This window comes from Emys orbicularis, chromosome 17 (genome assembly GCF_028017835.1).
Source record: "Emys orbicularis isolate rEmyOrb1 chromosome 17, rEmyOrb1.hap1, whole genome shotgun sequence".
NCBI lineage: Eukaryota > Metazoa > Chordata > Testudines > Emydidae > Emys > Emys orbicularis.
The window spans coordinates 2,986,111-3,007,986 of NC_088699.1; the positions used below are offsets into that span (position 1 = coordinate 2,986,111).

General features: G+C 52.8%; 1 protein-coding gene across 1 annotated transcript in view; it reads right to left on the reverse strand.

Moving 5' to 3' along the window:
- The window catches only part of SSH2 (slingshot protein phosphatase 2), a 60,545-nt gene that overhangs the window by 6,913 nt on the left and 31,756 nt on the right, over positions 1-21,876 (reverse strand). The window contains exons 4-12 of the mRNA XM_065418118.1: positions 19,073-19,194; positions 16,217-16,285; positions 15,394-15,459; positions 14,581-14,775; positions 12,733-12,826; positions 12,448-12,576; positions 9,513-9,559; positions 7,815-7,961; positions 5,021-5,221 (exon numbers count right to left, since the gene is read on the reverse strand). Coding sequence (XP_065274190.1) covers positions 5,021-5,221; positions 7,815-7,961; positions 9,513-9,559; positions 12,448-12,576; positions 12,733-12,826; positions 14,581-14,775; positions 15,394-15,459; positions 16,217-16,285; positions 19,073-19,194 — 1,070 coding nt within the window. The remainder of the gene's footprint in view (positions 1-5,020; positions 5,222-7,814; positions 7,962-9,512; positions 9,560-12,447; positions 12,577-12,732; positions 12,827-14,580; positions 14,776-15,393; positions 15,460-16,216; positions 16,286-19,072; positions 19,195-21,876) is intronic.

The window sequence follows — 21,876 nt, forward strand, 5'->3', positions numbered from 1 at the left end:
CTTGTTTGCAGGACAGAGGCCCAGGACAGCCACCCCCCTCGCTGCTGGAAAACATCCTCGGGAGGGTCCCAGCAGTCATATGCTCGAGCTAACGGCATCAGCAGCACCTGTTCTGAGAACTGTTGTGTCCGCGGCCCACACAATGGGGCCATTTCTCCGAAGTGGAACCGGACCAATGAAAACACGTGCCCAGCCCAGCCCTGCGCTTTAGATTTCCCTTCCTCTGCTTGCTGCACTTTCACCAGCTCCCCCTAGGAGGAGAGCACACACCGCAGCACGCTCCAGCTCGAAAGGACGCTGCAGACAGCCAGCCAAGTCTGTGGATGCCCTTCTGCAATGTCCCCTCCCAGTCGCCTGCGTGCGCGCTGAGATCTGCTGAGCACAGGTACGCTGCTTAGCTAAGACACCGGCACAGGCCTAACAAGGCTGCATGTTTCTGATGGGGAATGCCCTACTGCTGGGGGTCCTCACAAAATAACCCAGTGCCGAATTAGATTGCAGACCCAGCAGTCAGGCACCAAGAGTCGGTGTGTGTGAAATGGGGCAGGATCAGACCTACGAAGGGCCTGTCAGATACATGCACTTGGCTCCCGCTGGGAACGGACCCTGGAGACGGAGAGTATTTTGTCTGCAAATATCCGTTAATGCAATGACGTAAAGCAGCGACTTCCGCTCCTGGCAGTCACCACGTTTTCCTTCGGTTTACGAAGGATGTTGGGATTACAGCATGAGCCGGGACTCGGGAGGGCAGAGCTCCATGGAGGGCTCCCCGCCTGCATGTCCTCGGGCACACTGCTTTGTCTCTGTGCCCCCGGTTCTGGAAAATCCTTCTCAGGGACACTGTCTGGTTAAATACAAACGCATTGGGGCCTGGACTGTCTCTCGCTATACTCCCGTGTGCAGTCCAACGCACAGCACAATGTGCCCTGCTTGTGACTGGACCTTGTCTGGACACTACGGGCACACATCGGGCAGAGCTTTCTGGGCGGTTCATATCTCAGTCACCAGAGGGGCGGGGCATGAACTCTGCATGTGTGTTTTATTTTGAAATTCAAGTCACCTGTTTGCAGGAGTGTTTTATCTGCCTCCAGCAGAGCCTGAGCCCAGGTAACAGCAATAACCAAGCCTGATTTCACCCTGTTAATTTTTAACCTTGGACCCCCCCCCATTGCGCAAGGATACAAGGTGCCAAAAGCAGGTTCAAAGACCACAAACAAAGACTCATTGCTGCAAACCAACAGCCATTTTCTAAGACACCTGGATGAAAGCTTTGGCCATGCTTCTCCTACACAGACGTCTACGCTGCTTGGTCTACTTTGTTCCACAGATGCACCCTAGCGCCCAGCACAGTTTCAGCTGAGAAATCAATGTGTCAACACAGACCTCTGCCTACAGAGCAGCTGGAGAGGGGATCCTGCCCTCTGGAATAGTAACCACAGCATATGCATGATTTCTGGAGAGACTCAAAGGGGCTCCCTGTCTATCTCGGGTACTTACACAGCTCCCCTTACCCCAGAATCAGAGTGCCTCTCAATGTTCAGCAGATTCATCCTCAACACCCCATGAGGCAGGGCACTGCTGTTATCCCCATTGGACAGATGGGGAAATGGAGGCAGAGAGACTAAGTGACTCGCCCAAGGTTACACAAGAAGTCTTTAGCAGAGCAGGGAATTGAACCTGCATCTCTGGAGTCCCAGGCTAGTGCCCTGGACCGTCCTTCCTTGAGCTGACAGCCCAAACCCAAGCGTAGGCCGTCGGGCTGCCACGCAGCTTGGCTCCCCTGGTCTGGCCGCACAGTTCTACTGAAATGTTGGGGGCGGAGGCGAGGGGTTCCCTGTTGAGTCTGCCATCTCCATTCGGCCGGTAGTTCTAGCGCTCTCAAAGCAAACCCTCCTTTGCACTGGACACAGGAGTGAGATCTGCACCTTCACTTCCCGGGCCCTCGGTGGGATCGAGGACGAGAGTGCCCTCCAACCGGCAGGGATGCACTGCCAGCGCTCAGAACGGTCGCCCAAGGGGCTGGGGAAAAGGGGGTCTCCAGAATTCCAGGCCATGCTCAGGGTCGAGCAGAACAAGTGGGCGCTGGCGCTCGGGTGGGATCGCTGGGCGCAGCTGGAGTGAAGGTCTCTCGTTCCCCCACCCGTGTCTCAGGCTGGAGGCTGGGCAGAGTGAAGGAGCGCTCTCAGGCCCTGACGTTCAGTCACTTTCTCCGGTAGCTGTTCCCACGGCCGGCGGCCCCAGGTGGTTTGGTAAAAGGAACGTTCATGCTGCGCAAGGCACAGAACGGCCCTCGGGCTCGGCCCCTGCCTGACACTGTCTGAGCGAGCGCTGCAGCAGCGCGGTGCCCAAGCTTGCTAGGAGGGAGAAGAGAGTTTAATGAGGTGAAGGAAAGACTCTGGCCCTGCTGCTAATGGCTGACAGCTCCACGGAGCTAAACAGCCCTGCTGCTGTGACAAAAGGAGCCAGGGGGCTCAGTGTTTACGGCTGGAAAGCAATATCCCGCTTACCACGCCCCCTTCACTTTCCCAACAACGGCAACAGCCTCGACTCCACCATCTGAGCAGTCACAGGAGCACGGATCTGCCCTGGGTGAATACAGCAAACAGGCCCGGGGGCCGCTCGAGGGGAGACCCCAAAGCTGCGACGAAAGAGGGCAGAGAAGCCTTTTGGAGCGGTGAAAGCAGATACACGAGGAATGCGTGGTGCCCCGAGGTTCTGCCTGCTGCTCTGCCCAGCGTGGCACTGAGCTCACCCCAGACTTGTTAGCCTCGTGCGCTCAAAGGCCTCACGCTGCTTTGCCTTCGAAAGGCCTCACTGATAACCTCATTCTACTGGGGACCTGTCCAGAGCGGGCAGAGACTCGGCAGCTGCATATCCGGGGTGAGGGTGAGCCACGCATGGCAGGAGTGAAGGTGGCATTCCCATACTGGTTACGAATCAACTTTTCCAAGTCTAGCACAGAGGGAGCAAAGAAGAAGAAATCAAGACCTCATCACGCAGAGGCTTTCACTGACTGGATTTCCCGGTGTACTAGTGGCTGCCAGACAAGCTCACTCGGTGACCTAGATTCGTAGAGGGCTTGAGGATGCGAAGTACTAGCCACATACCAAGTACGATTCTGTTCGCCCACACGGCAAGCCCTAGAGAGACGGACTGCATGTACGTCTGGGCTCCTCTTTCCAGAGCGGGACAGGTCAAACATCTCACAGCCGGATCAGCGTGGTGCTCTGCTCTTCTAACACCACCGCGTACATTTCCAGGCTCGCTTCACCTTGCTCTGGTCTGAGCTGCACGCTGGCGAGTGCCGGGAAAGCCGACGATGTCCTAACGCACAGGTAACTGCCCGAGGATTAATCTGCGCCCATCTACAAACAGCCTGCAGCAGAGGAGGGATCCAGCACCAATACTGCAGTCTGGCAGAACACAAAGTATCTTTGCCTTCCAGCAGGTCAAGTCAGGACATTGCTTAACGCCTCCTTTATGGGGATGTCCAGGAAACATGCAATATTGATGTCTTTTTACTAGTCAGCTGACAGGCCTCCTGTTACTAAACCCGCTGCCATGCCTTACCTCCCAGCTGAGCGGAAAATGCCATCCAGGAATAAACACTCGATGTTTAGACTACAGAGGAAAGGGGCTCCCCGCACTGCCTGCAGCAACCGTTCTTCAACCAAACGGTCTCGAAGCCATCGCAGACATTGAGCGAGTGTGTTTCTAAAAGGGATTGGTGATGCTGAGACGGCCGGGCCGTATTTCTGAGACGGCAGAGAGGGGCACTGGTTTCCTACTTAGCCATGCTGTAAAAGCTAGTGGAATCATCTGGTTCTGCTGGTGCCTAGCTCAGAGTTGAGATTAGGCCTGGGACACCTTGTCATGCCACTGGCTGCTCGGACGGATTACTCAGCTCCCCCGCCCCCCCCCCGTGGAGCTTCGGGTGACTGGCTAAGGCTCCCCATACAAATGGAGCACTCTTCCCAACCCCCGCTCCTAAGAGAACGATGAACTTGCACACCCACGAAGGGAAGCACTGAATTAATCCAGTGGAGCCACTCAAGTGTCTTGTGCCTTACTTTATTCTGTAAATAAGGTTAAGATTTTGGCATGGGCAGGACATAGGCACTTAAAATTCACGGGCCGGACATGGGCAATAAACCATAAGTCACAGAAGCCCGAGCCCCGCACGGGGGGGTGGGGTGTGGCAGCCCGAGCCCCGCACAGGGATGGGGGAAGCGGGGGTGGCAGCCCGAGCCCCGCACGGGGGGGTGGGGGGGGGGGAAAGCGGGGGTGGCAGCCAGCGGGGCTGAAGCAGAAATCATGGAGCTCTGTTAAAGTCATGGAATCCGTGACCAAATTTGATCCTCCTTTCTAGCAAAGTGGAAGCATGTCAGACAGCTCTCTCAAGCACACACTAATTCTGAATGAGGCAGGAACACAAGCACCTGCCTGCAAATGTGCTGGGCCGGCCATGTGGTCAGGTCAGACAGAAATGCTCAGTGACGGCTGAAAACAAACATAATTAAACCAAAAAATAACAGGAGTACTTGTGGCACCTTAGAGACTAATTTGTTAGTCTCTAAGGTGCCACAAGTACTCCTGTTATTTTTGAGGATACAGACTAACACGGCTGCTACTCTGAAACCTATAATTAAACCAAGGCTCCAAACCCCAGTGCACATGGTACAAACACAAGATCAAGGCTGAATGTCAGCGACCACAACACGCAGTCCGGGGCTACACCCTGCTGTCGGCACAGCTGCCTGTGGCTTCGTACAGATGGGCAGCGGCGGCGGTTTCTGACGTGTGAGAGAGACACACCCAGCTTCCCACACTCCTTTGCAGCACCCGTACTGAAGGAGGCACAATCCGCTTGGGTTCAGACCCTTTCCGGTTCTCCTTTCCCTAGAAGCCTGGGCCAGAGCGGGCTGGGCAATGATTTTGTGTTTAGGAAACACAGGGCAGGAGACAGAGATTTGTGCTCGAAATCTTACGGCCCAGTTCCCCCCTTGCCTCCAGAGCTCACCTCGCCAGCAGAATCCCTTGGTACTCCTCCAGCTGCCTCATGAAGCTTGGGTTGGGCTTGGTGACCGTGCGCCGTTCCTTCACGTGGTCATAGGCTCGGTCCAGGTTCCAGCCGTACTCCTTCATGGCATATGCGATCACCGTGGAGGCCGACCGGCTGACTCCCATCTTGCAGTGCACCAGGCATTTCGACCCGTTCTTCCTAGGGCGGGGAATGGAAAAGGACGATTTTAAAGCCTCCTCTGAAAAGCTCAGGAGAGGCAGACATTGTAGGGGAGAGCTCCAAGTTACCACACAGCTCTTTCTAAGCACTTTCATTCTAAGGGAAAAGCATCCTAGAGAACACACAAAATATATCAGGAATTGCCCATCAGCCTTGGGGGCCCTAGAACAGGGGTTCTCAGAACAATTTTTTGGATGGCCTCAGAGTGTGGGGCCAACCAACCCTTGCTGGTGGCCGCTCTGACCATTTTTGCAAACCCGAGTCCTGCCGCCACGGGCTGAAGCCCAGAGCCTGAAGCCAGCCGAGCACACACACTGGCCCCATGTGCCTGCGGAGGGGCTGCCTGGAGCCCCCAGGAGGCTACATGGTGCAGGCTGCTGATCCCCTGCTGGGGACGCCAGCAAACACCAAGGCAGCCAGAAGCAACAGCTGGGCGCATTTGAGAAACGCTGCCCTAGTAGATCCTTCCAGCCCTTCAGTGGGATTGGACAAAGATCAAGTCCAAAGGCCACGAGTCTGTTTCAACTCAGCCTTTTTGAATCAAAAGCCCCTGTCTGTTGGCCTCTGAAAGACCCAAGCTGAACCAGTCTATGCAAACCTCCTGGGGTGGTACGTCTCTGGAGGTGTTTACAGTCTCAGCAACTAGCCTTCATCGCCCCCACTGTTATTAGCTCCCGGGAGAGGCGTGGTAACCCTCCCCCGGAGCAGAAGATAATCATGCATAAACCATTCATAAATTGAATAAAAGGGTCCCCCAAGATACTGCATGGGGTTGCAATATCTGTCACAACGGGCTTCTATATACCAAGCAGCTCCGGACTCTCACTGCATGAAGTCGTTTTTCACCCCTGGCTCTCGTTCATTGCACAGAGCAGTCTTGGTACAGAGCTAGTCGTGAGGAGTTTGGTCTGGCTTGAGAAGGGTTTGCTCCATCGCCAGCAATGCAGGGGTTTTACTTCAGCAAAGTGTGAGCGGCAAACGAAGGAGCACAGGCTGTAATTTGCCTCGTCCAGCACGGACGTCCGCCGTACAGCTTTCAGAGTTCAGACCTGCCCCCGTGTTCTTTGCATACGCATGATAAAAAGGTATTTGTTAGTTACTGACAGGCCTCTGCGTCAAGGGAGTCTGTCACTAGGGCTGTAGTCTCACTGCAAAGAGAGGTGTGTTTTTACAGATGGCGGTCTCCATCCAAGATCCTAGAGATCTGGAGGTACAAAAACCCCACACCTCTTTCGCAGCGAAGACTTGGCCCAAGATGCTTTATAACCCAAGTTACGCAAAAACTTGCAAATGTTAGAACTCCCCCTGCACCTGCCCCCGATGGGCGAGATTCTAGAAAAGCCGGGGCTGGGTGGGAAGGCAAGGTGGGACAGGCACACAAGCGCCAAAAGGGCTTTAACTGCCCCAACCTGGAACTAACTTGCCTCACACAAACTTCAAGCTTTAAACGTCGGGTGAATTCAGGGTGGGGAACAAAATGTGCCTCCTGAGAGGAGAATGTTTCTGACAAGGACAAGGTCCAAAGTCATTGCACCAAGGAGCTCGATGTGCTTTAGAAGTATATCTATAAATAGCGCTAGGGTAAATCTGAGAGGCTTAATGATTTGTTGGAGAAGGAGCCATTGTCAATCGGGTCATCAGCTCTAGGGCACGGGCAAGAGACAGATGCAAACCCCACACAAGAGAGGGTTAAAGGCAGTCCCTCGTTTGGAAATCCATCCCAGCCTTGCTGGCAATGCATGCCAATTGCTTCTGTGACCAGCGTCTTCCTGAATCAGATGGCTGCTGGACTTATTATAGACAACCCAGAGAACCAGCACACGTGTTGGCAACCCAATGGCCTCCAGCTACCAGACTAGATGTGGCCGTTCAGATAGGAGGCCTAGCAAGCATCTTAGTACTAACGGACGAGGGTTTTATTCAGAGCAGTGTCTGCCTGCTTTGTACGCAGGGAATGATTTGGATTTTGTTCATGGTTATGTTGCTTTCCGGTGTCTGCTGACTTCTGCTTGTTTTACTGTTGCCTTGTCCTCCCAACTCGGCACGCCTGTTTTGCCCACGTGTCAACAAGGGAATAAGAACTCTCTCCAACAGCGACCAGATTCTTTGTTACCTGTCTGCCCGGTGCTGAGCACCATGGAGTGTTTGGGCTTCCTCAATGCTCTCCTAATATAAACCTGCCAGCGGGGATGCTGTGTAACAAGTAACCCCATTCCCTTTTGGCATTAACAGCTGTGTTTGCATGGCTCTATGTCCCTTGACATTTTACAGAAGTTTAACACCTCAGATGGTTCTTAGTTTCTGAAGTCCTGGAAGCATCCCTAAGGCACTACAAATGCAGTGCAGCCGAGGGGACGACCACATAGCAGCGTTTTTCCCTCTTACTACCATGTGCTTTTTTGTAATTCAGACAGAAAAGCCCACTGCACACAGCAACAGCGGGAACAGAGAATGCAAATGTCTCGATCCTAACACAGGACAAAGGGTAGTTGGAAAGAGTGAAGGGCCAGAAGGAAACATTGCATTACTAGGAGCTTGCTGTATTGTGTTTGTTCTTTAAGTGCAGACTTACTTGGCTTTGGAGATGAATTTGTAAGTGTCGTTCCAATACGCCAGCAGATCTGTAGCCTCCTCGTCGTACACCCGGATGTTATGGTACTCGAAGACGCCTGGGAAGAAGTTATCTATTTCTCGAGTCACATTCAGAATGTACCGCACCCTGTGTGGAAGCAGAGGGCAGATAAGATTGGACAGACCGTCTCTGTAAGGAAATGGCTTTGCCTTGTTTTGAATCTGTTTAGAGCCAAGCAGTCAGAGTTACACGACTACAACACAGAGCAAGCCAAACTGGGAGTTAGACTTCAAAGCAGGGAGGAAGGGATTGATTGCGAGGCCAGGCTAAGGGTTTGCTGTGGAATTTCTAACCTAGTCTCTGTGGAAGGGGCTTCGGTCTGCTGTGAATGGAAACCGAGCCAGGACTGGCCAGCCTGCCCATTCAGCCTGCTCTGTATTGCACAGAAGGGCCAGCAGTGGTCACTTGGCACATGCTACAATACAGCTTCATCTCTTCCTGCCAGCTGGAATCCATCCCCCTGGGAGAGAGACAATCCCGTTTCCAATCTCTCTTCCCATCGCGCCCGTTACCAGCAGTGTCAGGAGACTAGGCGGTAAGGGCATTAGCCTGAAGGGCCCTGCTCTCAACAATACGGGACCCTCCTAACACGCCTCTCTCCTGGGTCCAAGCAGGAGTAGCCGCCTTCATGCTGGGATTTGCACCAGGCCCTTCACTTCAATCCAAGACACCAGACTAGCCTCAGAATTAAGGCCACAGCGAGCAACTCCTGATGGTTGCATAGATCGGACCCCCTCATATTCTGCAGCTGCCCAGAACCCAGAGAAACTGGAAGGGCGCTGCCTGTGGTTGGGGCGGATTTGATTCTTCTCCCCAGCACAGACCGTTCTGAGCAGTGAGTGGCTGAGAGAAGCACATGGTATTCACATGTAAGACACCCCGAGCCCCTAAACTCATGAGAGATCTGCAAGCCTCCATGTCTTAGCAGACACAGCAGCAGAGTTTCCAGGGGAAAATGCCCTTTGCCAGGCTAGGAGCAGGTGTCAGGTGGTGGTGATTGAAAAGCTCAGCTCAGGATGAGGAGAGATTGCTGTAACCAGTGGTTTCCCGGCATGTTCTGTCTGGATCGATGTGGCCTACAGATGGGTCGCCTAACCCCAAACCTTACAGCCACGAAGGGGGAACGTTACCGCTTTGAGCTGCAAGATGCTCAGTGCAGCCCCTGCTCTAAGGCAGCGACGGCTGCTTTGACACACACTTGCCTGCCCAGGTGGTGAGGAGTGCCTCCGTGCAGCGCATGCGGGGTCTCATCCCACCCCACCCCAGGAGAGCAGCATGCAGAGCCCAACGAAAGGCCCCCCAGAGAACCAGCTCTGCACTGTCTATTCGGTGAGGGAACCGCAGATCTCGGTTACCCGTTGCTATGTGACCGTCAGCTGCCTGCACTCATCAGTGGGTTTCAGTCAAGGTCAGGGCTACCGGAGCCTTTTCCTTCCCTGTCTTCGTATGGGGGACTTGGGTGCTACTTTGCCAGTTCGCTGTCACCATGCTAGGTTTGCAAGCTCTTGGTTAGCACACAGCAGCAGCAGGTCTGGGATGGAAATCTGGTTGTGCAGGGACTTAGGTAAGGCAAAGCCTTCCCACCCATGCCCAGCAACTTGCATGCAGGGGCCTGCTACACAGCTCAAAGCTGCTTACCCTCTGTTCTGTAAATCTTCCAAATTGGAGGCATTCCACTCAGAACCCTGTGCAAAAAATAAAAAAGGGAGCATCAGCAGGAGTGAAGCGCAGTGTACACCACCGGGAGGGACGGCCCCCGCCAGCCGGGTGCGAGCTGCAGGGAGCCAGCGAGCTGTGCAGGGAGGTAGCTGGCCAATCCAGTGCTGTAAACTGAGATTTGTTGAAAATAGACGGTAAAAGGGGGGAAAAAAAAAAATAGTGCTCATGTCTCAAAGCGCAGACACTTATCTCACTTTACAATCAGAGCTGCCCTGAATCAACAGGAAGCCCTGCAAGACAGACCCAGGTAGAGCCCTAGTTAGTTTCCTGCAAAGCCACTGAGAAACCTAGTTCAGAAAAATAAAGACAGGCCCCCTCCCACACAAGACCCTGCCACTGACTCTGCCCCATGGAAGAGACGCTGTCTGCAGAGAGACAGAGAGAGTGTGTGTGTAAAACCACTGAGACCCTCTCTACACGGGTTCCCACATCAAAGACCGTATGAGTTTTTTCTCTTGCCTGTGTGAGCACAGAAACAGGCCAGGGAAGCAGGTTTTTGCTTCGCCATCTCACCAGCTTCTCTCCGCAGCGCAGACAGGGCCTCCAAGCCTAGCTGCTTGTCCACTACCCAAACGCTACAGATTGCGTGGGAATGAGAACGAAGGCCACCTTGGGAGCCAGTTGCTAAGAGGAGCAAAGGGAGGTGGAAGCCTCAGCTGCCCGCTTCCCCTGCCTCCTCCCGCAAAGTAGTTTCTGAACTGAAAGGGGGGGCGGGGGCGGGACGGGGACGAGGAGAGGCAAACGAAGCCTGCATGAGGGAGATGGACGAGCAGCTGCTTCAGAAGCCCAGACACTCTGCAGCCCATGATAAGAGTGGAGCAGCAAGGTTCCAACCCCTAAAGCATGGGCGGCTGCGTGACCGTGTGCCCAGCCCGAAGGGACGGACATCCATCCCGTGGAGCAAGCTGCTTGTGCAGTGGGAGCTGAACGGAGCAGAACTGGTGGAAAACGGCCCCACTCAGGGCAGGGTCAGCGGTGCCTGCATCCAGCCATGCTGGTAACTCTGACATGCCCGGACATTCTTCCATTCCAGACAATGCTGTGCAAATGAAACCCTTCCCAGCACATCCAGCTCGCAGCAAGGCTCGCGTATTCCCACTGGGATATACATTACTGCGCTGCTATGGGGTCCTCTGGCCTTTCCCGCACGTGCTGTAGAAACCTTGGGGAGGTAATTTTTAAACACATCAGTTCAGCTGATTCTCTCAAATGAACACACACCGTTAAAACGATGACAGCATCATCACATGGGGCCAGGCCAGGCCAGGCCGGTGCACTGAACAGCACGCTATGAAGACGAGCGTCTCCCCACAAAGCTCCATGCTTTGGTGCCTGGGACTGGGAAGAAAACTAGCGGTGCTTGAGCTAACTCCAGGGAGATCACAAGCCCCATGAGGAGCCCCTTGCTAGCCGACCGAGAGCAGCCAGCCCACATGCTCTCTGCTCTGCCCAAGCCGTCAAAGTGAGTCAGCCCGCTAGCTGCAGCAGGTTCATACCTCCCAGTCATGGGAACCACGTCGCCCCCGGCTTGCTCTGCTTAACAGACCCGGACACAGGCAGTTACTCAGATTTCCTCATCCCTCCCTGGGTTCTAACAGGGCTCTCTCCTGCTAGTGAGATGCACCAAGCCGTCCAGAGATTTCACGGCACAGCCTTGGCCTCTCAGCTGTATTGTGCTCAGGAATGAAATTGCTGGCTGAACACAACCTTACTGGTCTCTACCTTGCGTCCGTCCCTGGCTGCCGCGAGCCATAGAGACGGACTTTGCTGGGTGCTGCCTGGGGAGTCTTTCCTGCATGGGCTTGCTTGCATCCAAGTCCCAAAAGCTGTCTGAAGTTGCCTGGATTACTTCTGACTAATCTGATGAGCTTGTATGAACTTCTCACTAGAAACCACCTGGGCAAAGCAAGTCATTAGCCTGAGACACTTCTGCTGCTTAACTGTTCCTGCCTCCCCTCCACCCGCCCAATTTCTTGGGAGCACTCACATTTAACCACATTATGCCTCCGGAGCTAGCTTCAGGAGAGAGGGAGAGACGTGGCCTCCTTGCTTGGGATGGATTGGCTAGTTCAAGGAGGAGTGGCTCTGTTTAAAAAGGAGCAGACCTCACGCTAAGCCAACAAAGCCAGGGTCCATCCCCTGGGGCTGGGAAGTCAAGGGGAGGGCTGACTCGTCCTTGGAGCTGCGGTAAGTAGACAGGCCCTGGCAGCGATGAAAGGCAGTTAAGTAAGCACAACATTAAAGGAAAAATGTTTACGCAGCCTTAAGTGGATAATCTGCAGGGTTCTTTGTTAGGCTCCTCTGTTCCCAGCTGAGAAATGAGTTCAAAAGATCTCTACTGTTACAGGAAGTGTAATTCCACCTGTGACTTATACAGCCCTTCCCTGCCTGGGTTCCAGTTTGCTTTCTTTGTCACTGCTGTGTCCTCCCAAGGAGAGGTACACCCCGGTGACCTCACACGCAGGCTCCCGTATAGGAAGAGACGGGCTAGGGATTTGACTGTTACATGCCAGTAGAAACAGGGCGCGAACTCAGGTTTGAGCGCAGAAATACAGAGCTAAGACTTGCTTCCCTCATCTGGGAGCTGTGGAAGGGAGCTGCAGCAAGGCTGGATTGATCACATTGGGGTCAGTACGTCCAAGACACCAGCCAGCTCTCAGCCAATAGTACCTCGCCTTACGCATCAGCTCTAGGAGCAGCTACTGTTCCACTGATGGAAATGTTACTTCACACAGAGATCAGCCCACTGGTGGTAAGAGGCGTTATTTGCTTGAGAGGCCTGTTCTCAGTCACATAGAAATCTTGGGATTACCAACAGATTCGACCTTGCAGAGTCCTGGCCTTAAGGGCTTACCAGAAAGACATGGTCAAATATCTGCGTGGGACTGTCCATCTGCCCAAGAATCACGATCATTTCATTGTCAATGAACTCCTTGAACTCCCGCAGGTTGCACACCATCTGCATCTCCAGCTCCGTGCGGATCTGAGGAGGAGAAGAAGGCCGGGTTTCCCCAGGTGAATAAAGGGACAATGCCCATGTTGCGCAGTGCCCTCTGTGCTCCCGCTAGCCACCCTCCTCACCCGCAGTATTCTCCCGCACGCTAGTTCCAGCATGGGCGATGGTGGGCTCCCCGCTCACCTCTTTGGACGTGATGTTCTCCAAGTCTTTCTGCATCATGATCTCCCTTAACTTGGTTTTAATTAACCGCTCTGTGCGCTCACGCTCCGTGGGGCTAGGAGAAGGAAGCAACAGCCACTTACTGCTAGGTTGGGTAGAGTTGATTCACAGTGGTTTTTAACGGGTTAATGACGCTATGCAGATGCACCTAGAGCGAGACACTGCTGAGAAGATCCCCACCTGGGAGGAATCTAACGCTTTACCTCTGGATCCCCTTAAACCCAGATCAGGTTCACAGCTGTGCTTTATATGGAACAGAAACGCCATTGGATGGATCCAGTACTTTAATGGCGCTCCATAAAAACCTCTCCAGTATTTTGCCGTTTCAGTGGCTTCAGGCAGCGTATTCCCCCCTGCTAGTCTCTCAGCTTCCCCCTTACCTTTCTTGGAAAGGTAACAGCTCCACACCTCCTTACATGGAGACAGACTGCAGCTAAGCCTGCATGCATTCCACCAGCCTCTGCTGCCTGTCGCCTTATCGCTGGGTGCAAAAATAGCTTTACTAATCAACCAGGACGGTGGCAGTTGTACTGTAGCTCCGGTGCTCTGAGCTGGCTCACCCATCGTTTAAAGATGGGGCCCAGCGGTAACATCTCACACCTATTCTAGCCGTCTGTAACGCTGCCAAGACAGTAAATGCATGGAGGCTTCTGCTTTATGAACATCTAGAATTCCTCTCCAGCTGGTGGTTTATGAGTAAGAGAATTACAAAAATACTGGTGCTTTTAATCACAGAGCCCTGCCTGGGACTCCATAGGTCCCAGTCAGATTTTTCAGTGGAGAAAGGGTGGGGGTTTTAAACATGAACAAATCATGGCAGACTATTAAGCTGGCAGCCTGCCAGAGTCTTGCCACTCACTTCCCTGTACGTTAAAGACAATCAGGTGTGAAGACTCATTGGCAGCTGAAATGCCCCACACGATTATTCACTCACTGCTCTGCTAAGACAACCTGAGCTCTGCGTGCTGTAATGAAATCTATGGGAAGGAACACAGTGGGCAAGCAGCCTGTGGTGGCAAAAAGGCGCTTCCTCCGTTATCCTCGGGGGGAGTGTGGGGAAGGAGCTCTCGAGGTAATGCCATTGCTCCCTCTGCTGCAAGGAGAGGCTACACAATTACTGACAACTGGTTGGGAGCGAGTCGTAAGCGGGCAGCTTGGAAACCTGGCCCCACTACCAGCACGGCCATCTCAGTCGCTGTCCTGACGCGCGCCACCAGCCAGTGTCCGAGCATCATGCATCTTCCCACCCTGTTCCTCAAGGGGATAAAAGCCCTCGTCTCTACCCCACATTTAATCATTAGGCACGCTGACTGGATCAGCTGCTTGAGGCTTCCCAGCTAAGAGGCCTGAAGGCTTCTGGGCCACGCAGCAAGAACAAAATAAAAACCCAGTTTATTATAAACCAGCAACATGCCCATGTAAGCTCCTGAGCTGGTCTGGTGGTCTAGGCACAGGAGTGGGAGACAAGCTCCTGGGTTCTACTCCCAGCTCTGCCACCGATTCCCTCTTGGGGCTTTGAGCAAGTCACTTCGCCTTCCCCATCTGTCAAAGGGGATAGTATTGCCCAGACTGAGGGCCGTACGGAGCTCTGGAAGTGCTGAGAATCAGCACTGAAAAGGACACACAGGGTTTCCATTAGCTAGTCTTCCAGCCTTGATGTTTGTTTAATCCGGGATCCACCTATGAACTTACAATGCTTCCTGCTGACAAGGCATGAAGCCCGATCCCATGGGGCAGCATCTCCTCCTGCAGAGGTTTGGTGCCGCACGCGGCACAGCCTCTCTGCCCAGCAGAGACAGGTTGACTTACACGTCCGTGAAGAGGGCGGGGGAGTCGGGCCGGTGCGACTGCACGTCCTGCATGGCGTTCCATTCGTTGACTGAAGACTGGTCGGAGTTGATGTGGCTCTCATAGTAACTGACCCACGTGAGGAAGAGGCTCCCTGGGTAGTAGTTGTGACTTCGGGCCACCTCGCAGGCCTTGTGTAAACTCTGCAGGGCAGACCTGGAAGAAGCGCCCACACATCAGCATGTCCCCCCGGTGACGAGGAACAAACCCCAGAGTCCCACCATTCCCGTTCACTGCAGCTGGCTGGGCTATGGGGCAGCACATCCTGCCTCTGTCGGTCAGTCCCCAGGTCTGAACCTGGATGCAGTGGTACCCTCGGCCTACAGCTGCCTGGAAAGGTTACTGCTTAATGCAGCTCTGGACTCTCACACACCGCAAAGGTCTGCAGTTCTGAGTCAAAAGAACCCTGCGAAGCGGCAGCTCACGCTGAGTGCCCTTCGCAACACGTCACGGGAATCATTCTGAAACCTCGTACCGGCCTTTGGCGAGCCCCTCAGCCCTGCCTGTCATGCCACTCACTGCACACACGCGAGGCTACGTGCCCCCTGGAGCTGAATAAATGATCATATTGATGTTACAGACTCTGCATTGTTTGCCACCAGTTATTGTACCCAGGCAGCACAGCTCTCTGTGTGTCTGAGCAAGGCACTGAGGCCATGTGCCTGGGTCTCGGAAGACATGGGGGACACACAGCAGCACCTGCTTTGTGAAAGCAGAAGCATCTAAAATGCCTTGGATAAAGGAGCACTGGGACAGATCACAGGGAGTCCTTACCACATTGCTTGAACGGACACTGGCTTGAACACATGGACCCTGTTGTCCGTTGATACGCTGAACCCTCTGGTGAAAGAAAAAAATTGACCCATTAAGAATGAGACACTTATCACGGAGTCTTTTTTCAGCCAACAACCATTGATTTATAACCAGCCAGGACAGCAAAGGGATAATCCGAGGCACACATTGGTTTGGCCAGTTTCAGCTAGAGGACTGATGCAATAGCATGGTACAGCTCTGGGCAGACTCATTTTTAGTGGCTGCTGTTCAGCGACGAAGCCAGGACACTGGCTGAAATAAAGGCATTCGTCAGCCACAGAAGCAGCAGTGCCCAGGTGAGCAGTTTACCCAGGCTACATTCAAGTTCAAAACCAGAAATGGAAACTACACAGTACAGCTGAGCGAGGCAACCAAAGCAGCAAAGGTCACTCTCTGGGCAGTCCATACAGCTGGCACTGAGAGGAGTTTACAATCCAGGAGGACATTGGGCAATGAAGACATCACACTTATGTTTACGTTAGCAGAATATGGTTGTCCCTACAGGTGCTACACAGCCACACCTGATAGGATCCCTTTTCAGAAGCTTTCACCCCGTCCCCTCCCCACATACAGCGTGGAAGCTTCTTAGCAGCTTATGCGCACACATGCGTAAGCTGCTGCCTGACTGCAAGGCAACTGGTTGCCGTCTCCCATGACTACTGTGATTTGAAGGACAGCCTGAACTGCCCATATTGACAAGCATTTGAATGCGATTCCACACAGTATCCTCTGTGTGCAGTATAATGAACAGAACATGGAAGCCCTCTGCTTCCCAGACACTTACCCATCCCCATCCAAGTGAATAAGGGTGTCGCTCCACAGGGGCAGCACCAAGCCCATTGTGCAAGTGCTACTGTAAGAAGAAACAGAAGGTCAGCCATTGTGCCACCCGCTTCCCCCAGCTACTCTGCAAATTGTACAGCAATGGTTGCAAACCCATTTGTATTCATCTGAAATCCTGACCAGACCCCTCTCTAACCTGGGTCTTGTTCTTTACAGGTGTCCTTGGAAGTGCAAGCGGTGTTGGATATGGGCTGTTAACCAAAGCTGGGGTCTGCTCGCCCCCCTGCAGCAAGCCTGTAACGTTCGTGTTTCCCAGGGTGAATTGTGAAGTGACATCAGAGCAGCAGGCTCTATGCAGGAGGGCAGAGGCTGGGTCACCCAATTTTCAGTCAACTCAAGGTTTTTACACTTGAACGAAAGGAACCGTTCTGATTTCTTTCAGGTTTGCCACCACAAGTGGCTCCTTTCTAGCTGCGACTTTGGAATCCAAGGTTCTCTGTTTTTATTGGTCATTCAGCCACAGCTGCTAGGAACTCAGGTGAGTGTAATTTAATGCTCCTCTGAATGACGGCAATGGGAAGGAAGGTATGGTAGGTTGTGCATCGCAGCACACCACCCCCATCTGCGGATTTCCCTTTGCCCCCACGGTGGCTAAGCTCAGGCTGCCACAAGAGACGCTTATGGGAAATGTCACTGTTCTTCCAATAGCTGCTATGTCTTTTCCCTCATTTGACTAGCATGCCACGTTTGGTCACATGGAAATGCTTTGTCCTCTCTGAAAGAAGAGGGAAACCCTGGGATAAAAACAGAAATAAAGTGATGGAAGAACTGACGGGGGAAACTGTACGTGTCAGGTTGCCAAGGGGAAAAGCAAAACCCAAATTAGGAGGAAATTGCTGGGTGCTCAAAGCAGGTGCTTTCAGGGAGCGTCTGATGCTATTGTCCGGCTCTCCAATTCTTCGCACTGGACTCAGTGTGCTGCCTAACACCCACCTGGGTGACTGGAGCTCAGGGGAGGCAAACAGACTCAGAATGGACTGCGAAAATGCACACCCACTGCACACACGCACGCAGGAATGGCCATAATGCCCGGCCCCAGGAGACAGCCACAGGCAACTATTTCTGTTGACTAAACGAGATGAGCTCATGGAAAAATGAGTTTTTAAAAGGCGACCCAAGGTGGCCGGGGTATTTTTAGTGATACTTTTCCGCGAGCGTTTATCAGGGACCTTAGCAACAAGTCTGTATCGAGTTATAAATAGCAAGTGGGCTGGAGGAAGGGGGGGAGAAGAGGGAGAGCAGGACAGTCTAGAACCCAAGTAACTAGCACAAAGCTCAGAAAGCCTGCGCAGCATCTATCTGAGCGTTTGAGACTCGGTGTGAGGGAGCCCTCACTTAGCTGCATTCCAGGGGGCAGCACTGGTATGCCAGACCCAAGAGCAAATTCCCAGCTCACAGAATTCTGTGCAAGAACAACTTGTTTGTAAGTTGCGCAAGAACGTAATAATTGTGTTAGTGCACCCATGATTTTCAACCCCGCTGCACATGGCACCAGCTGCGCACGGGCCCCAGTTCTTTTGTCCCAGTTGCTTCTGAGCCAAGCTTCCCAAGCACCGCTACAAATTAAGCACCATGACTGCTGGGATATCTAAATGACAACCAGGAAGGCAGTTTCAAAGGCGAACGGTTTCAGCCAGCCATGTGATGGCCGTGTAACAACCCTGGAGGAATATTTCTGACATGCATCGCACATAACTTTAAGGTTGGTAACATTCATTCTCATACTGCGGCTCTATTCAGATGTTCTGGGGCTGGTGCATACTCGCTGTTTCTCAAGGTAACTTCACAGGAAATTAACAGGAGGGCTCAGGACCTGGGTTCCTTTTCTCTCCCCTCTTAGCTAAGACCCAGATGGGTTTGTGATGCTTTAGGGTGCATGTCCTCCCACCCCACCCCACGCCCTACAAGAGCCCAGAGTCCTATTTTAAGAAGTCTCTAGGAAGTCTCTGCCCTACAGCAGCCGGCAGGCCTCTCCACGGCTTCTGGATACACAGACAGCAAAGATGACTTAGTGGCCACATTTTGCGACCCTTTGGAGAGGTCGCCACAATTTACATAAATACTGTGAAAGCACGACACCACGCTGACACACAAACGGCTGGAGAGCGCACGCGCTGCGTAACCTCTGCCACCAGAGTGCCTGGCATTTCCTTCGGGCCCTTTGTGTCCCCACCACAACCGAGCCCCCTCCAGGCCTCAGCAAGGGGCTGCGCATCTGACTGCTCCCCCTGACCGGGGAAAGGCAGCTATTGTTACAGTTTTTTATTGTATAGACTCTAGGGAAATCAGACAAGCCGGCTCCAGCGTTTTTGCCGCCCCAAGCGGCAGGAAAAAAAAAAAAAAAAGAGCCACAATCGGCGGCACTTCTACCGCCGCCGCTTCATTCTTTAGCGGCAATTTGGCGGCTGGTCCTTCCCTCCGAGAGGGACTGAGGGACCTGCCGCTGAATTGCTGCCGAAGAGCCGGACGTGCCGCCCCAAGCACCTGCTTGCTGCGCTGGTGCCTGGAGCCGGCCCTAGGATAAGCAGGGCTTTGGGTCTTGCCGCTTACTGCTTTCAAAACTCCTGCATCCACACGGGAGATTGGTTACGCTATTTTTCGGGACTTCCAAATGCTGCCCATCCTCTGTCCCTCCCAACTCTGTGCTGCTTCCCTACGTCCCAAGTCCCACAGCCTAGGTTTGCGTTTCAGAGATGCACCAAGCCTCCAGGCTCCCCCACCCCTCTTTCAAGATATTAGAAGGCAATTTGGGGGCTGGAGAGGCGAGTCTAGAGGCTGAAGCAGTCTGCCTAGATACCTGTCATTGGAAGAGAAATCCATTCCTAGGACAATGCTTTCCTCAGTGTCTTGTCTGCCATTGGTTGAAACTACCACCATGTATCTAGTGCGGTTCTGGTACGTACTTTCCAGTCTTACTGCCTAAGGGTCAAGGAGACAAAAAAAAAAAAGGTCAGCAGCAAAGCCAGTGAAACACACAGTTGTGACTTACAAAGCATCATTCCATGCTGATGTTAGGCCCAACCAGGCATTTTGCACCAGCGCAGAAGACCACAGCCTCTACGCTGGGTACACAGTACTGCAGCGAATACAGAAATCAGCATCATTCTCTCAGCTCTCTCACAGACACCAGGAGCTGCTCTTTACATCCACCAAGCACTTGCCTGCAGACGTGCCCTGTTCAACCAGGTTGCGTTCAAACACTCTTGTCATCAGTACCTGGGGAGAGCTGCCACAGTCCTCTGGGCAAGTTGGCATAGGTAGTCCTAGGAGGTGCTGCGTGCTCTGAACCCGATGGGCACAGAGCGGGCTCAGCGCCACCCAGAAGTTACGTAGCACCTCAGAGATGGGTCCTTCCCTGAAGCTATCCACACTGAATTATGGTAGTTCTTTAAATGGTTGACTGACTAGTTGATTCTCTCCCCCCAAAACCAAGCACAGCTGGTGAAACTCAGGCAGCAAGCAGCCTTCCGGCGTGCTTTGAACACTGACCGCAAGAGAGGCAAGTCAGCAAGATCCAGGAAGGCTGCATCACAGAGCCCGGTATATTTACAAGAAGCCAAGAGGAACTACATTCAAATGACCTGAGCAAGTCTTCGTAAGATCAGAAGTTGATTAGCTGTGGCATGCCAAGGGGACGGCACACAGACAGAGTGCATTTGGCTAGGCCAGGTTTGCCCATATGGATCTGTGGCAGGCAGTTTCTTTTGCTTTTAGTGCTTTTGGGCTCGGTCCCAAGACATCTGCAGTTATTTTAGTCACAGAAACCCAATTAAAGATAAACTGGGAGGCCATTAGGGAGGAGATGTCTTAATGATGATCTGTTGGGTCGTGTCTAATGTAGCCCAGAGTCCGAGTGTTTACATTCGCATTGTTACATGGCTTCCTGAACTTCTCAGTGAGCCATGGGGAGCCAATGAGGATGAGAAAAGCCTTGTCTACATGAGCAGCATCAGGGAAGCCTCCCAGTGTTGTAGCAGGAGCAACAGCCGGCACAGAGGAGCGACTGGCATTTCAGCCACCACTAGACCAGACCTATCTGACACTGCAGCAGACTAGAACCACGACAAGGCACCTGGCTTGCAGTGTGATGGGGTGCTGGCAGACTGGAAGAGACACTGCATGGTGGGAGAGGTGCCCTCACTCCACTCTGCTCAGGAGTCACCACGCTGGAGCCAGCCTGATTTGCCTTCTCATTCCTTGCTCCAGTGAGGAGGAGGGACATGAGTTTGCATTTCTGCAGGCCAGCCCTTCCAGACGGGATCGCTGCCAAAGGGGCGACTTCTAGCACTAGTAGCTGACACCAGATCGCAGAGGAAACGGCTGCGCCTGACCCCAAAGAGCAGAGGACAACCGGGGTCTTGGCGGTTCAATTTTTCCACCCACATTAGGACACAAACCCCAGAGGATAAAACCAAGAGAGTGAGCAAGCAGTGAGCAGCACAACCACCACCCTGCGCCCAGGGACCTGTCCCAGGCTCCAGAGGCCTGTCTGCAGCCAGAGGATTAGTGTAATCTAATTTACTTCACAAAACCAATCTAGGTAGCTGTAATTAGCTGTGTGGTTTTAATGTAAGACCCTTTAGAGCAGGGCTGCCCAAGCAGGTGTCAAAGGTCACATGGCCTCAAGTCACTGAGACAGGACTTTCATAGGAATGATTAAGAGAAACTGACTTTTTAGGATCAGCATTTAATACCTCCGTGCCCGCTGAGAGCCACCAGGGGTGCAGCTGAGGCAATCTGTTTCACTAAATTGACCAGAATGCTCAATAATCAGCTCTGCACTTCTAAACCAGGTGACACCAGAGGATCTCAAAGCAATTCACAAACAATTAGAGTCTCAACATGCCTGTGAGGGAGCTGCAATTCCCAGTCCCCTCCTCCAAACCGGGATCTCATTCTCTACCAATGGCAGTGATAAAGCAAAACAGAATCAGCTGCAATAATTACTACCCACCCAAATGACATGGCTGTCCTAGCAATGGTGGGTTACGCAGAGTCACTGGGACAACACCAGCTGATCCAGGCGAGAGAACGTTCTCTTCTCAAATTAAGAAACTTACCTACATACTGGTAATATAAAAATCTATTGCAGCTATTCCTGTAACCAGGGTCTGTCTATAGACAACATGTTGTGATTATAACACAGCTTTCCCCTCAGCTGCAAGCTTGTTTTGACCACAAATGACATCATGCAGTATTTAGCAACCCACATGGAAGCACATTATGCAGGTCCAAAGCCGATACAGAGGTCTTACCCATCACCTAGATGGGGAGTACAGAAACCAGCAATGCCTACAACAGGACCGTGAGAATTTATAAGCTAGAAATTTGGTTTGGATACAGAACAAGATTATTTTTTAAGTTTAAAAGCCAGCTGCCCAATTTCTACATTCTTCCGCATTCCAGAAGGTTCTTGTACAACTTAACCCATTGCCTTCCTGCTACGGGTCTTACACTGGTCCATTAAAGGGCCCAATCCTGCTCCCTTTGAAGTCCCTGAGAAGTCTGCCCATTGCTCCAACAGGAACAAACGCAGACTCTTCTGCTGTCCTCTAAAAAGTGACACTCACCCTCCAAAGAGCAGCTGCCAACACACAAGAA